Source organism: Pan troglodytes, chromosome 5, assembly GCF_028858775.2.
Source record: "Pan troglodytes isolate AG18354 chromosome 5, NHGRI_mPanTro3-v2.0_pri, whole genome shotgun sequence".
Classification (NCBI taxonomy): domain Eukaryota; kingdom Metazoa; phylum Chordata; class Mammalia; order Primates; family Hominidae; genus Pan; species Pan troglodytes.
In genome coordinates this window covers 112,391,091-112,407,990 of record NC_072403.2, presented here as the reverse complement: position 1 = coordinate 112,407,990, position 16,900 = coordinate 112,391,091, and the positions used below count along the sequence as shown (strand labels likewise).

Sequence of the window (16,900 nt, the reverse complement as noted above, 5' to 3'; positions counted from 1 at the left end):
ATGCTAGACATTGCTCACACAGGCGCGTTGGTTCCAGAATCTACCCGGGCTGGCTCCCCTGGGGTAGAGTCACGGACGCCTGCATGTCCTGGCCTCCGGGGTCCGGGGCAGGCTCCATGAGGGCAGCATCCTGGGTTGCCCCAGAAGTGGCAGGGACTCTTGGGGGAACAGTGTCGCCATCACACTAGGCTGTTCGCCCTGCTTGGTGGGGGAAGGAGGGAGATACTTTTTTGCAGCCCCTCATGGGTTTTCTCCCACATCAGGATCGCATTCTGGTTGCCTGAGGGCCAGAGGCTAGGTTTTAAGGCCACCGGCTCAAGGAGGTGGCGGCCTAGACTCTATGAGGATCCCTATTTGGGGTTAGTGGGTCGCCCGTGACCGTCTCTTCCCTTCTGGGGCTTTTCTCCTTATATTGGCAAAGGGGATGGTACGATTAGTCTCTGAGCTTCAAGAAATTCATTTAAAATTTCCCGTGCTAGAAGCGAACGCAAATTCGCAGAACACGTGGGAGGCACCTGAGGTTCCGGTTCACGGTTCACGCCTCCGGCTACAGGGCGCGTGGGGGGCTGGCAGGCGGGGTCGTGGGGAGGGTGCAAAGCCAGGTCCCTGGGCCCGGGAGGGGGAGTGAAGGAGCAGCGTTCCGGCTCCAACCTGGGTTCAAAGATTAGAAAAACAGGTGTTACGTCGTCATGCTAATTCACTCTCTCGGTAAACGCGGCTCAGACAGTTGTGTGCTGAGGACTTAGCGAGAGGCCGTCACCTCGTGGTCGTGCATTCACTTTGTTTATTAAACGACATCTACTTGGCTCATTGACAACTGAGCTTCACTGGGACATTGGAACAGCCCGCCCAGCCCCCCAGGACGTCAGCCTTAAGCGTGAAGACTTCCTTACTCATTTTGCCCATCTTGCTTCTGAAGGCAAAATTACTGCATTTTTTCTTCTGGAAACCCAGCATTACCTGACTCCCTACCTCCACCCCCCGGAAGTCCCTGCTGTGGACACAGGTTTCAGACCCCAGAGAGGCACTTCCACACCGGCATGTTGTTTTAAGTAGAGATAGGGTTAGAGTAACCGCGGTCTTGACTGAAATCCTCTCTAGAACACAGTCGAATAGAAAACCTCCTCTTAACCCTAAGTGTCATTGCTTCGCCTGGCAGCTATATGTGATCTGGTTGGAGGGGAGAGGAGGGTCAAGAAAGGTTATTTCCCCTCTCCACACGCACCCTCCACCCCCGACTTTACATGTAGTAGCCAACTTGACCTTATCTGATCTTTCTGGAATCTTGTGTATAAGTGAGCCACAGTGCATCTCTCGCTATCTTCTAGCTATGTCTTGTTAAAAGCGCATCATTGGGTGGTTGGAAGGCGCCCAGAACCAGATCTCTAAGTGGCTACAGCCACTGGGGAAATGACTCCTCCTAGATTAGAGTCCATTAGCTGGATTCCAGTTTTGAAAGACCTACAAAATCTCCGTGCTTCTTTCTTTTTCTTTCTGTCCAAAACTTTCACCTCCTCCAGCCAGGTGTTGCCCAGATATGTAAATAACACCAGAAAGCTCCTGTTGTCCTTCTACGACTATCTTACTGCCATCGGGCGGCAAGGAGGTGGCAGATGTCTGTATTTTTGAACAAACACTCTTAAAGTTGTTCTGAATATCAGCAGAATGGCACACACCCCTCTTCAAAGTATTTATTTTCTCAGTGGCAATTAGCGCCACAAACGAGAGGATGAGTGTCCCGTCACTGGTGTTCTCACTGATTTTTATGGTAGATGAAACAACTCCCTCCAAACGCACCTCTAGGAGCCGAATCTGGTCACCGGCGTACCAAAACCAAGCCGGGAGTCGAGTCTGTAGGGGGTGATTCGTGAGGACAACAATTGTTTTTGGGACAATTTGACTTTTTCTTGATGCTACCTGTTGTGTTTTCTCAGATGAGAGAAAGAGAAGGCGGTTCAAATTAGAGGGTCTCTAAAAGGTAATTAGTCAGCAAGAGTCCTGGTGAGCGTTTGTTTAAACAGCTCCTATTAGGGAACCGCGAGCATCGTTAAGTTCATTCATGTAGACTGTATCCTTTCTGTAAGGAATAATCATGTTGGACTTTTGTTTCCTGAAACAAAACCCGACAAAGAGTTGGCTAATGTTTAAGATAAAGGACTGTTGTGAGCTATGTATCTCTATATATCAATCATTCTATTTTGCCCTGAAATGTAAGCTTTTCCCCTAGTGTCCCCCTAGCTGCTCCCCATAGGAAAACTCCCCGGCCGAGCTTTCCACGGTGAAAAAAATCAGCCCCAAACCCAAGCCATTTCGAAAAAGACGCACTTCTTTGGGATTAATTTAAAGACAGTTATTGTATTTGTTTCCTCTGGCAATGAATTCCGTGTCGCCATGGTTTCAGAGAAACGAGAAAGAGAAAATAACGCCCCAAACCGGCCTCGCGCACGCCGTCGGCCAGCGACTGCCAGCGGGATGGGCCTTTGGGCGAACCCTGCCTCCTCCGCCGGTAGACCTAACCCGCACGCCCGACCTCCGCTGCCTCCGGACGTTCCCGGTTCTGCTGGGCCGCCGCGCTGGACTGAGCGCTCAACCACCCGACCCCAGGGAGCCCGAGGAGCGCGGGTCGCGCACGACGTCGGGGAGGCCCAGGAGGCCGCGAGCAGCGGCGGCAACCGGACAGCGCCGACCCGGCACCCTGAGCTCATTAGGAGTCCAGCGGTCCCGCGGGTAGTAAGATTCAGAGCCCGGAGCCTGGGCGCGCGGAGGGCGGCTCGGGGCCGACTCGTGTCACTCAGCCCTATTGGCCAATGAGCGCCTCGCCCCTGGCCGCGCCAGGCCAATGGGAGGCTAGGAGGCTTGTGAGTGGCATTGAGGGAGGGCGGGAGAGAGGCGGCCCGGGAGTGAAGTTGAAGCTAAACCCTTAAGCTATAAAGAAGTTACGGGGGGCAGTTTTCGGCTTCCAATTAGGAATAATAGTGAACTGGCTTCGTAGCAAGTACGGAGGACCAGGATTCTAAAATCACCTCACTCGTCCCAAAGCTTGCATCCTCCTCTTTCTGTCACGCACCCCTCCTCCAATTCATGATCCAGAAAAGGGAGCCGGGAATGCTCTGCTCCTCTCTGCCGGTGGGAAGCGGAGAGGCCGGCGGTGTCGCTGGGTTGGACGGTAGGCATGAGAACAGTTAAGAGATGGGCGCCCCCGAAACCTCTGCCGCTTGTGGGGACTGAAGGTAGGTGAAGCAGAAGACGCACCGCGCCCGCCCAGCAGCCCCGCAGCTCCGCGGTGGTGTGGGAGAGGCCGCGGCGCCTCCCACCCCCGGGGGAGCCTGCGAGGGGCTGTCGCGAGCGCGCCACCTGTTAACCTGGCGCTGCTGGGCCCCGCTTGTTGCAGCCCCTGCTGGGCAGCCAGAGCGCTGGGTCGCCTTGGGAGTCCCGAGAGACTTGGTGTGTAAGTCACTTTTTGAGGAATCCCTCAGACTTGAGACCCAAGTTAAAGAGGTAGCCAAGGTCCAGATCTGCCAAGGTAGGGAGCTGAAAGGCCCCTGCCTCGCCGTGGAGGAATTCTGATTTGCGGAAACCTGCTTTCCTGGGACGTGCGCCCGGCCTGGGCGCGGACTCGGGGATCCGCGGCGGAAGATCCCTTGCGGGTCTTCAAAAATATGTATTTTGTTGTTTGGGCAACTTCCCAGGGGTCTGGAGGATGTGGCTGGCATGGGTGAGGGAATGCCAGCATTATTTGCAGGGGGCTGTCTCGCTGCCAATTTACCCGTTTCTTTAAAAACAAACCCAAAACGCCTGGCTAGGCGCACTGAGGCCCTTTCCGGCCGTGTTTTTGGAATTGGGACGAGTGTGTGAGTACTTGTGGAGCCGCTGATCTCTTATGCTCTGATGCTGTTGTCTTCACAGGGCCTTGAAAGAGTTGTCTGGGGTTCCTGCTCTTCCCAAAGGGGCTCGGAGATACCTTAAATGCCGCGAGACTGAAGAGCAAACGTCAGGGATTATTATGTCGATTTTCCGAGGACCAGGGTTCGCAGCTGGCAGTAGAAGAAAAGGCTGGCTCCTCAGGGGTCCCACTGGCATTTGATACCCCGAACGACCCCCAGGATTGCCCAAATTCGGTGGATCGCCCAAATTCGGTGGATCAGCAACTTTCCTATACTGCATCGCGCATTTTCAAAGAACATATTTTCCGTTCACCCCGGCTGGTCTTTTACTGCCATCAATACACTGTTCTTGGTGCAAATACTTCAGCCTCTTTATTCAAAGTATGTTTTTTGTTTTTGCCAAATATGATCTCTAATTGAAAGTTTATTTTTGGTTTTGGATGAATCTGCGGAGCTTAAGTTGTGAGAAGAAAGGGGGAACAAGACACAATGAAAGAAAAGTCCAAAAATGCTGCGCGGACTAGGAGGGAGAAGGAAAACAGTGAATTTTATGAACTGGCTAAATTACTGCCTTTGCCCTCGGCTATCACCTCGCAGCTGGACAAAGCATCCATAATCAGACTCACGACCAGCTATCTCAAAATGAGAGTGGTGTTCCCAGAAGGTAAGTGACTTTGCCCAGATGGAATTTCAAAGGCAGAAGGGGCTGGGGATTTGCCAGGCAATGAGCCGACATCAGTGACCAGAGAAATGCATACATATTTACATATATATTCTGCAAAGGGAAGTTTAGCTCGGCTGCTTCACTAAGGTCCTCACTGAACTCAGAATTTCTGTCGCTTTTTTGAGGCTCCCTCTACCTCCCCATCAATACTTTCTCTTCAGTCCATCAGATATGTTTGGTTGGGAAGCAGCCCAACAGTCCTTTTGTCAACACTTCAGATACTAGGCTCAATTGAAAGTACTACTAATCCAAACATGACTTTCTTTTTTACTCCTCTTGTTAGAATTTTGTCCAGTAAAAACCAGGAGCACTGCCTAATTCTGTATTTTTTTTGCCAGGTGTGGATAGACCCATGTACCTGGAGCTAGATAGGCCAGATAATAATTTCTCTATATATCTAAAGCTTTGCAAATGAGTAACATGCATATTTGTGAACAAGTATGCCTGAATTTACTCAAGTTCTTAAATAAATTCTAAGCAAATTTATTCCGAGTTTTCAAGACATTCGCAGATTCTGAAACTAACTCTGGAGCTTGATGATTTGCAACTGTGGGCTTGATGTTATCTGTAAGATAATAGGCTAGTCCTAAAATACATAAGATTGAATTAAGATGGCTAGCCCGCTTAGAAAATATCTTCTGGGTGGCAGGTTGGCAAATAGATCCTGAGAAAATTGCCTTATAAGGCCTAGAAGTTAGAATAGCTGAGCTGTTGACATGATTTAAAACTCATATTTAGATTATCAAGATTCACGGTGTGAGGACAGAGCAGCTTTCATAGAACACTGTCCTATATACAACCATTTATACTTACTAGAAAAGGACACTTTTCTATTTGTCCATCTTTTCCTTTACTTGGATTCAAATAATGCAAACAGATTTTTAAAAATATTTTAGATATGTCTTTGCTGGGGGAAGGGATTCAGAAATGTAAAAGAGGGATTACTGAACAAGCAAACAAACAAAAATCCAAGGGAAAGAATTGTGTTTATTTACAAATGAGAACTTCTGACTTGACCCCTGGAGGTTTTTGTTGTTGTTGATTTTAGATGTTTGGGGTTTGTGGTTTTCCATTAAATGAATGGATGGGCAGGAAACAGTCATTATTGGGTTTGCAGTTTCACTTTGCTTGATCATGACATAAAAGTTATTATCTAAGTCAAAAAGCCTGCAAAACATGCTCCAAATTAGTGGAGCATGAAAAACATGCTCCAAGCTAAAGGAAAACTTTCAAATTATAGTTCAGTTCTACCTTCAAACTACAAGTGATGCTTTAGTCGTTCCCTCCTAAAGCAGTTCCTTGAACAGTTCTTCTCTGACCCTGGAAACTGTGGGGAAAAAAGAAATCAAAGCCTAAAGTACCTGAAAATTAAAAAAAAAAAAAAAAAAAAAAAGAAAGAAAGAAAGAGAAAAAGAAGAAAAAGAAGGGGAACTTTTATACTAAAAACCACATTTCCCATTCAAACTGTGCTATGAATTGTCGATGGGATAATTACCATTATACCACACTGCCTTCTATTTAAAAAAGAGATCTCGTTGTCTTTTATACTGTCAGCGCCTACTTTATAAAAATAAAGCTATTGCGAACTCCGCTGGCCGCACTGTTCCTAACAGGATTATTAGCAGTGATTTGTCAGCCCCTGCGGTCTCAGTGGGCTCCCTTTCTGCGTGATTTCCAGCCGGTCTCGTCAATTATTGGTGCCGATGTCGCTCGCTGTTTGATCAGAAGCAGCATATGGTGTTGCTTGTGGGGCTGCGAGTAATCGCGGGAGGAGAAGAATAGCAGGGCGGCGTTCTGGGGCGGGCACCGAGCCGGCCGGGAGAGCCCGGGGAGTCGGCCGGCCACGGACGCTAGTCGGCTTGGTGTAGACCCGGGGGCAGGCGCAGCTGGGAGGAAATCGGGCTGTTTTCTGCTGTTGTTTTGTTTTTGTTTTTAAAAGAGCAAGCCTTTTTGCATAATTAAGTGCTAACTCTACACATTATAAGTCTCGTTATAAATAAATAGGAACAAAATAAACTCTTACAGCCAACCTCTCGTTATTTTTAAAGAGAGCGCCAATGAAGGCTCCAGCTGGAGTCCTCTTGGTGGCCAGAACGGTCCCCTCTGGCTACTTTAACAGTGACTGTGCTTTCTGCAGCCCCCTCACCTTCCCCCGAGCCCCGGACCCCTCCTTTCTCTCCCTTCTGTGGGTGAGTGTGAGTTTATGGGGAGGAGGGGATGGACGATGTGTGAACTCTGGGCACATCATTTGTTTCTCTAGCTACTGTTGAGCTCATAACTCACCCTTAGCTTCCACCCAGCGAGCTAGACAGGGTCAACAGAACAGCTGGCTCCTAGGGATGAGTTTTTAATTTTTGACGGTGGACAAGCTTCAAAAACCCAAAATCAAATACAGCTCTTTAAAATATTAAAGAACAACAACAACAACAGCTTTCAAAGGAATAAAATAGTCACAATCGCAAGACCAGGCACAACCTATAGGGGGTGCCAAATTTAAGTTCAGTGTTGACTGAAGGCAGAGAGCAAACAAGATTGGGGTCCAAGGCAGTTGGGGAAACTGATCACTTTATATGGATGTAATCTTTTCTAGTGGCGTTAAATGGAATTTGTTGGAAGATGAAATTCATCTTTACATTTATCATGAAGCCACCCTAGTACATAGTAGGTCCTCAACACAGCTTTAAGGATGAAATAAAGATAGGTATAAGTGTCTTATCACAGGTAATATATGGATTTTATAAGGTATATAATCTAAATAATTATTAATCTGGTGACATAGCTATAGGTATAAAAATGCTGTAAACTTCAGTTTTGTTCATACACTATTCCATCTCTAACACACTGTAATGCCAAAAGGCTATAAGTTAAATGAACAAACAAAATCATTTCATAATTATATTTGAAAGAAGAAATATCCTTAAATACACCTTAAATACAGGCAATTTCCTTCCCTTCTCATTTGCCGAATACACTTTTTTTTTTCTCCCAAGTCTAGTAGCTTCCTTGTCTGGGGGCAAGTTTCAGCTTTTATTTGCCTGACTAGATGAAATTAAACTGTTTAGGTGAAAATGGGGGAGTGGGAGAACAGAGAAATGGAATATGGGTACCTGGAATAATTAAGAATAAAGCATTAGATTGGAGATTTCAGAGAAAAAAGAAAATTAGGAAAGATAACTGAGAAATCACTAACACTTCATATCTGCCAATTAGTGACATATTCTATTCCAAAGTAGCCTTGCAAAGAAAAAATTGAGGCACATGGAAATGTATAAATCTTTGGTATTATCAAAGCCAGAGGGGCAGGATCTAAAAAATAGCATGACTTTATTTGTGTGCAAAATAGGACAAATTCAACTAGAAAGACATACATATTTGTTATCCAGCTCTAAAGCAATTTTGGCTGGGGGTGTGGAGGCTTTCATAATAAACTTTGAAAGGATCAGATATATTTTCTGATCTATAGCTATTCAGAATCTTGGTAACATCACATTGCCATTTCATTGACAAGATGTCTTGGAAAAATAAAAATCACAGAGTTGAAATTAGTAACTACTCAGGAAAGATCATCTCTACAAGGGTGATTAAGCAAACTTCCGCAGATGGTTTCTATAATATTCACCTCAAGATTGAAATTCTTAATGGTGTTATATTTTTTTGAGGCAGAGAACTGAAAAAGAAAAAGAGGCCCCATGTCCCACGTGGGTCGGTGATTTAAGGCTGTTTTTCTTGCTTCTTGGGGAAATGATTGAGCATTAGGTTTCCATGTTTATTTTCTTACAGAAGTTTTTCTCATTTGAAGGCCTTTAAGCACAGTTTACCCTCCATGCTGGTTTTCTGTGTTTAATTCCAGTTTTGATGTTGACTTAAAATGTGGAGTGCAGAACTAAACTCCGTGCAGAGCATTTGCAAGGCGGATTTATATGCTAGAAATTGTAGATCAGATCAATAAAAAAAAAATACTTTTTTCTTTAATGGGAGGGATCACTAATAAAAACAACAAACAACAACAAAAACAGGTATTATAAGCTATGGTGGGATGCTTTCAAGCAGGGTGCAATCACCCGTCTAATGATAAAACGGGGCTGAATTTCTAAAGAACAAATCTAATTTCTACGGGAGTTGTTGTCCAGTTCTAAGAAATCTTGGGAGCTTCCAGCTTTTACAGACCCAAATGTGGACACAGAATGAGAGCCCATAGATTCTCACCGCATTTCTCCGTCCCACCAGGTATTTCTCAGGAAAATGAGGCTTGTACCTTGCTAACACCTAATGATTTTAATGGGCCACCCATTGCCAGTGTCTGATCCGTGAAATTTTAAAATTTTGTGTGGAGGAGGGGGAACCTCAATTATTTAGGAATGGTCCTGCTACTCTGAAAGTGCTAAAACAGTGTCCACTGCAGAGTAAACTTCCTTCCGCTGGTAGCCCCACCGAATAGGCCGTTCCTGCGCCTTGTCACTCGGCCTCGGCGGCGCAGGGCCGACAGGGGACAATCATGTCGAGGTCCCCGTCGCGCCTCCCGCACCGCCCGAAGCACGCAGTCAGCCAGGTCTGCGCGGTGTGTCCCATCCTCTGTCCGCGGTGGCCCCAGCCAAGGGCCTAGCTCGTGGCCTCAGCACAGAGTCTCCTCACTCCCCAGGCCGGCCCAGGAGCCGCCCCCTGCCCTCATCAGAGGTCCCGCAGGTGCAGGTGTGTACCAGCAGCCCCTCCTGCCCTCCCGGCCACTGTCCCTGAAGGGCAAGCAGTCGTCTAAACCTTAGGTCCAGATCCAGTCTGTTTGGGCAGTTCCCGGGAAGGCGGGTTAGGTGCCATCGTCCGAGTCCCTGCGCCAAGTAGAACCTAAGTGGGATTCGCCCGCGCGTTCGGGCTCGGCCTCGCCAGCGCGGGCCTCTAGGGAGGTGGCATAGCCAAAGCTGGGCCGCATTCGAAGACCCGGAGTCCCAGGGCGACATCGATTGACGTTTTTCGGCCGTCACGCAGGACTGTCTCATGAACGCTGCATGAATTTCGCCCCTAGTTTTAGTCTGGCCGAACCCCGCCCTCCTTGGTTTTCTGCCGTCTTTTCGCGGCCGGCTCCAACTCGGGCAGCCAGGTTGGCCCGCAGGCTCTATCCCTACGGGAAGCCCAAACTCGAGGGCTGGAGCTCCGCGAAGGCAGACAGAGAGAGAGAGAGAGAGAGAGAGAGAGAGAGAGAGAGAGAGAGAGAGAGACAGAGAGAGACAGAGACAGAGACAGACAGACAGCGGTGTGACCTTCGGCCTCCACCCCACATTTACAGTAACATTAGTGGATTCCCTGGGTGCGGCCGCGGTGTCTCTGGCCCGGGATCAGCAGGCAGGAGAGATCAGGGCACTGCCGAGTGCAGGCACACACTGTGGGGTCCAGGCTGCTGCGTGGAACAAGACCTGGCCCGGCGCGCTCGCCGATGCCCTCAGGTCAACCACACAGGCTCCTTAGCCGGAGAGGGCCGCAGGCAGGGCGGGCAGCAGTGCCAGAGGTGGGGTCGGGTGCGCCTTGGTGCGTGAAGGGACCTCCTGCCAGTGACTGCTCTAGGAGCTTGATTCGGGCTGGTTGCACCAATTTCCCTCTCTTTTTTTCTCTAAAGAGCTCGGCTGCGGAGGCGCCCGGAGGCTGAACACGAAGGCCACTCGACGCCTCAGCCCGGGGAAGACTTGGACAGTACACATTTAGCGAGGATGTGCAGGCCCGGCAGGATACATGGGATTTGGGGTTTTCAGGATTACCCCCTGGGCCAGACTCTCCTACACTCTCTCAAGGGATACACAGTTGGTTGAGACAAGCTGTTCAGGAACCGCAGTGGCCTCGGCCTAGGAGGGCTTTCCCCTCCTCAGTCACCAAGTCGTAGTCAGGTCATGGAACAGCGCCTCCGCCACCCTCCCCCATTGCCTACAAGGCACCTCAATTAGTTGGGGAGGTGAAGGTTCCCGGGAAGGACTGCAAGGAGGATACATTTCTATTGAGATGCAGCGTTTATTTATTAAAATAAAGAAAAATTTTAAAAGAACAGAACACACGCTTATCTTCCTCCTCTTCCTGTCAGAGTGAGGGCGGTGATGATGTCGGGTCTGTAATCTATATTTTGTCAAGGGTATGAAATTCATTCCGAAGGAAAAGCTCTATCAATTTATTTTTGCTGCCTGCAATAACACAGCTGGATGATGCTTTGAGCTCACACTAGACTGGGGCTCATCATTCATTCGCCAAGAACGGGCCTAAATGGTGCCTGTGGGATTAGGTCAATTTTAGTGGATCTACTTCGCCTCATTTGGTTACTAATTGGTTTCTTGTTTTATAAATCGAAATCTCATTTTCAGGAAATTACAAAACCCGTGCAGTCAGTCCATTGAGGTAATCCTTGGGTCAGGGGGTATTTAAATGGAAATGGCTCAACCGAGCACGGAGGGTAAAGCCACAGTGAAACTTGCCTGAGTTTCACAGGAAATGTGAGCTAGCCCTTTAGATCCATAATAGATACATCCCTTCTAATGCTACTTATGTAAATATGATAAAGCAGACTTTAAGGGAAGAGGGGGGCCTGGGAGAAGCAAAATTTATCAGCTAAGGTTAATGTGGCATTTCTTGGAAATCTTCCAAAATAGATTCTGTTTTCCTTTGTCTTCGGCCACTTTAGCTGAGGAAAATCCTTTTGTCTAAAACCCGATTTAGTTATCGCCTCCCTCACAGAGCTCCTTTTCTCCTTTGCAAAACCCCGTTCCCTCGGCCTCGCCGAATTACAAGAGAATCTTTAGATCTTGTTCCCACTGTAATCCCGCCGCAAAGGGAGCTGGTTTCCTCCTCATTTTAAACAGACAATCAAAGGATTTGCGAATTTTCTGCGGTAGGTCAAGTGCAGAAACGAAATCTCAGCTTACCCCCTCGCCAACTGAAATTGGGTGTGCCAGAGCGCGTCACCGAAGGCAGGAGGCGAGGGGCTCCAGGGAGAAGGTCTCTACCCCACTTCGAGACTTTAGGGAGGGGGGACCCCTTACTAGGACTTGGGGAGGTTCCTTCGATATTAGATCGGGAAAGCCCGGCAGGTAGACGAGAGTAGCCAGTCCCTTATAAAACATTAACCCAGACACAATCGTAAGATTTCTACGGGGAACAGAAAGAGAAGGCAAACCTCCGGGAAGGCAAAAGCTTCCTTAAAAGGTGGCGGGGGTGGGGCAGGAGAGGGCGAGGGAGGCTCCTGTTAACCTGTGCCGGACAGGTTGTTTATTAACCTGTGGGGAAGTCTCATTTTCCCTCGTAGGCGCATACTAATGAGGCCGAAACCAGAAACAACAAACGGCCTAGGCTGGCGCCGGGAGTTCAGAACTAGTATTTATCCCGAGCCCAGCCTGGGAGATTTTCAGATCATTCTGGTTGGGAGGCCGCTTCGGGGTGTCTTCCAGCCGCTTTGGGAAGCCTTCAAAATGCTCAGCGCAGTCTTCGCACCCTTCGGGAACCGCGCGAGACCTGTCCCCAGTCGCAACGCAGTCTTTGCCCGCTTCAGGCTCGCTCGAGTGCCCCGGCCCTTCGTCCCCGCCAATCTTTGGGGTTTAAGGCCTCCGTAGGCCCCAGAGCGCCCAAGGGCCAGCGTCGCCGGCGTCCTCGGCTTTCCCAATAGGGTTCTTTCTCCTTTCCCCCGTGTGGCCTCCGCAGCCAATCCTTCCTGTCACTCCTTCTGAGTGGGTATGTCGGAGCCGGGATTTAAAAAGAAAAGAGCAGGTCGTGACAGAAACGAAGGAGAATAGGTTGGCTGAAAGGGGAAGAGCGATAAATGTGATAAGGCCAAGGGGTGTGTACAGGTGGCTGTGGCGGGGGCCCTCCCAGAACGGTCCAGGAGGACCCCAGGGACCAGGGCAGTGGAGTCACTCCGGGGAGGAAACCTGGGGCGGGCTAAAGAGTAGGGAGGAGTTGACCGGGAGCCAGAGAGGTAGAGGAGTCCCGAGTGCGGGCGGGGAGCATCAGTGTTTGCAGAGTGGTGGGGAAATCGTTAGATTTATTTAGATGTGCAAACAACCAGAAAGACCGGATTTGAGCTTAAGGGGCGCTCACGGTTCCTCCTTACCAAGGCTTTGATTGCTTGCTTAGGAAGCAGCTCCTAGCCAACGCCTTATAAAAAATCCAACTCCATGTTTTATTTTGAAAGATCTGCCCCCAACCTCGTATTACAAGGCGAGTGTTCATCATTGTGTACTTCTTGGTGATTTGCTCCTTAACGCAGTAAATCACCTTTCTGAGGGGTGGGGTGGGGGAGGTCATGTTAAACTTTGTTTAATGGTGTAAGGATAAAAGGATTTAACTACCTAGTTAAAATAATTTTAGCAGCAGCACTATTAAAAAGATAATACTCATAAATAGCTTAATACAGGTCTTCGAAAGTTTTTTTGCCTTCTTTGTTTTTTCTTTCCGCAAAAGGGTACTCTAGCAGACTCCATATTAAAATTTTAAAACTCGGCCACAAGAGTCCTGAGCGTTTTATTTTTTGGGGCATCACCAGAGAAAGTTTGCGGCAAAGCCTCCAAAGATCTTAACGGGGAAACACCAAGGAGAGAAAGAGAGGGTCTTTGTTAATAGAATACAGTACCTGGAAAGTAGAAAAGTTGAATGAGTCTCAATTAGAGATGAGAACGAAAATATTACAAAAAGATTGTTAGCACCCAAAGTAACTGACTTCAGAAAAAGCCTATGCGGGTTTTGGTGGTGGGGGGTGGGTAGGGGGCATGAGTTGTGTGTAAGGCAGAGGGCTAGGAGGGGAAAGGAATAGGAAGATGGGTTGAACAGGGATGCTGGTAAACGTCAGGTTGGAAATCATCCGCCAGGGAACTAATTTTTCCGAAGGCGATTAAAGCCAGAAGCCAAGGGGAGGAGAGTGGCTAGAAGCCCCGCAGCCAATCAGAAAGCCCGCCAAGGACCGGTTGGACCTGGCCGGTCGTCTCAGGTCGCTGCGGGCTGGCAGTGGCTTTCGCTGGGTGTTGGGACAAGCTCGGCCTCGGGAACCGGATGACGATGAAAACTTTGGGCGAGAAGCAGAGTGCCCTTACGCCCCGTAAACACAGTGGTGAACCTACATGAAAGTTATCGGTGGGGTGCAATGTTGGAGGCTTTTTCCGAGCCTGGGCCACTTGGAGTCCTACCAGGGGGCCCTTGGCCTGAGAAACCAGTTTTAGTTTAGAAGAGGAAATCTAACCTCTGCTGAGAAGCTGACAGGACGGACTGAAATGTACACGCTCCCATCCCCCGCTGTCCACTTTGAGAGGGATCCCCTATGGTATCCAGTCAAAGGGGCCGGCACTCGGGTAATACAGTCGCGGGACTTGGTCCCAAACTGCCTGTCAGGTCCGGGTTCAGTGGCTACAGGATGCTTCTGTGTCTCCACAGGGCTCGGCGAGGCGTGGGGCCACTCAAGTCGGACCAGCCCCCTGGACAACGTTGGCCGAGAACTGGGCTCCCATCTGCTCCAGGTACAGGTGCAGGTCTTCCGGCAACACATAAGCTTTGAGGGTCTGAGTGCCTGGCCCTGAGTTGAGCTTTTAGTTTCTCAGAAAACAAAAACAAAAACAAAAACAAACAAACAACCCCCCCCCAAAAAACAGGGATCCGGACTGCACGTGGCCCTCTCAGAGCCCAATAGCTGCTGCAAAGTAAAATTTTAGCTTTTGCAGATGATGCCTCAAGAGGCTGAGAGGGAGGCAAGGTGACAAGTGAGAAGTTGGGTTTGGAATGTAGCCCAACGAGGCCCCTAACCAAGGGAGGGGGCACCATTTGTCTCCATTGGGCTGAGGGAACTGGAACACCCCAGATCAGGCAGAACAGGCAAGGCCACAGAACCATCCCAAATGAAGGATTTCCAAAGGAAATAACAGGAATCTGGTAAAAAGACCTGTCAGTGCTTTAAGCCCACGTCTTTCCAATTCAGCTACATCTGCAACTGGTTTTGTGTCCCTGTAGTGCCCAGGCTCCCTCTTCTCTTCCTATTGCCTTTCACTGCAAGCCAGCCCAGGCTGTGTGCAGGACCTTGCTTAAGCACATACACACCCCCAGATAATGAGTTTAACCAATGCTAGGCTCCCATTACCTTGTGGTTTGTAGTGCTCACAGTTTTAACTTGCTCTTTGCCTACTTAAGTCACAGAACAAATATTTTAAATTGCAAAACCCCGGTGGCATTTTTAGATTTTGCGCTTGTCCCAACCCTGCAACATCATCATTATTATTATTATTCAAGCCCACTGGGAGCTACTCTCCTGGAAGCCTTGAACCTAAGCAGCATTTGGGGAATCTAAGCAAGTTCTCCCTGTGGGCTGGCATGAGTGGCATCTCTTGACAGGAGCTCCTTTTCCTACCACTACCCTATACCTTTCTCCTTCCAAGACACCAAGAAGATTTTAGTTTTGTGGGACAAAGGAAGGGGTTGGGCAAGCATTCTCTCACTGACCTGGCCTTCACACCTTTGAATTTATCTAGAAAGGCACTTAACTCTAAGACATCTTCTATCAGATTTCCCTGTGTCCTTCCCCCAATATTTTCATATTCCCAACTAATTTTCCTCAGAAACGTAAACAAGAAAACAAAATCCAAACTGTCCCTGACACTTTCTAGCTCTTGCCAATTTATTTCCTCTTCTTCACGCCACATTTCTGGCAGGACTGACTTACATTCCCAATTTCAATGGCCCACCCTCTCCCCATTTACTCCCTCATCCCTGCAGTCTGGCATCTCTCCCACCCATCATGCTCTTCACTGGCTTCACCACATTTTGATAGCAAGAATTAGATGTTCATCTCTTATCCTAATGAAGCTCACTCATTCCGCAAATTTAGGAGGGGCAATTGCATGCCAGATGGAAAGCCCTGCTCTCATGGAGTTTGCATTCTAAGGAGAGCAGCTTTACAAGCCCACACTGGTACAGTGTATAGTTTACCAGGTGGTATAGGTGCCATGGAGAAAAATAAGGAGGAGAGGAAGAAAGAGTAGTGCCTTTTAAAATAAGAGATGGTTGGAGAGGGCCGCACTGAGAAGGTGACATTTGGACTAAGACTTGAAGGAGGTGACACTGATGATTTAACATTCTCTCCTTCCCTCAGTTTCTAAAATAGCACTATTTCCCAGATTCTTCTCTCTCTCTGCCTGCTCCCTTTTGATTTCCCCACCACTGGTTGGCCTGCAAATGCTGTAATGTCCCCTAGGTTTCAGCTCTGTTTCTCCTGTCACAGCTTCAAGGCCACCCAGGTAATCTCACCCAACACCAGCCTCTCAACTCCTTTCTCTACATGAAACCAACTGGTTTCTCTGAGAGTCTAGACTCTCCATCTGAGCTCCAGATTTTTGTTTCCTACTGCAAACTGGACACATCTAAATGGAAATCGGCATACACTTGAAGTTTAGCATCTCCAAAACAAGGAGGCATTATCTCCCTCCCCCAGAATTCTACTCATACAAAATCACACTAAATCTTGGTTAATGATGTCACCTTCTGCTTAGTGCCTTCACTGAAACACTGAAGTAAACCTCTCTCTGCTACCAATGAAGTCCATATCCAGAACCATCTTTGAATTAGATTCTCCCCTTTCTATATTCCCCTTGTGACTACCCCATTTCAGGCTTGACCATCTCTGCTGCAGCTGCCTTCTCTGATCTCCTCTTCCCCTCCCCTTCCTCCTCAGATCACTGTCTGCATTCTGCAAAACAAAATAAAGTTAAACAACTGCCACATCTAAGCATGCTATTCTCCTGCTTAGAAACCTCTGTTAGAACTCTAGTGCTTACAGAGCAACTCCAGGTTTCTCAAATTGACATTTCAAGCTCCAAAATCTATTGCAGGTTTAGCTCCTCTGCAGTCTGTGGTACACCAAATTCATCACCTCAGAATACACTAGATTGGTCCTATCCCCAGACCCAGCAGACTTGGCCACTTCATTCCTTCTGCCTAGAATGCTCTTTCTCTCTTCTCCAGTCCAAGCTTCCTGTTCAAGGTTCTGCTCAAACGTCAGCTCCCCTAAGGCCTGATTGTCCCCCAGGCCTCCGGTCACTCAGGCTCTGGGCCCCCTGCCTATTCAGCACTACCTGTTCAGCTATGTGGTCACTATATCTGTCTTCAGGCCAGTTGCTCCTGTTGGACTTCCTGCTCCTTGAAAGCAGGGTCTGACTCGTCTTGTCTCTGCCTGGACTGAGGCCTTATTCACAGAGATAGAGACAGTGAAAGTCTTAAGACTTTCCTTCATGGAGAGCCTGTCAGTTTGATGTATCAATGTAAACTTACACACACATACACCCTATGGCAATAC

The 16,900-nt window shown here is 48.5% G+C and overlaps 1 protein-coding gene across 3 annotated transcripts in view; it reads left to right on the top strand.

The window, feature by feature from the left end:
- Nucleotides 1-2,922: 2,922 nt before the first annotated feature.
- SIM1 (SIM bHLH transcription factor 1) overlaps nucleotides 2,923-16,900 on the top strand; it is a 79,314-nt gene continuing 65,336 nt past the window's right edge. For 2 of the 3 annotated variants that reach the window (XM_009451680.5, XM_054685526.2), the window contains exons 1-3: nucleotides 2,923-3,230; nucleotides 3,907-4,548; nucleotides 13,996-14,078. In XM_009451680.5, the coding sequence (XP_009449955.1) occupies nucleotides 4,374-4,548; nucleotides 13,996-14,078 (258 nt within the window). In that variant the 5' untranslated portion in view covers nucleotides 2,923-3,230; nucleotides 3,907-4,373. 3 annotated transcript variants of the gene reach the window in all.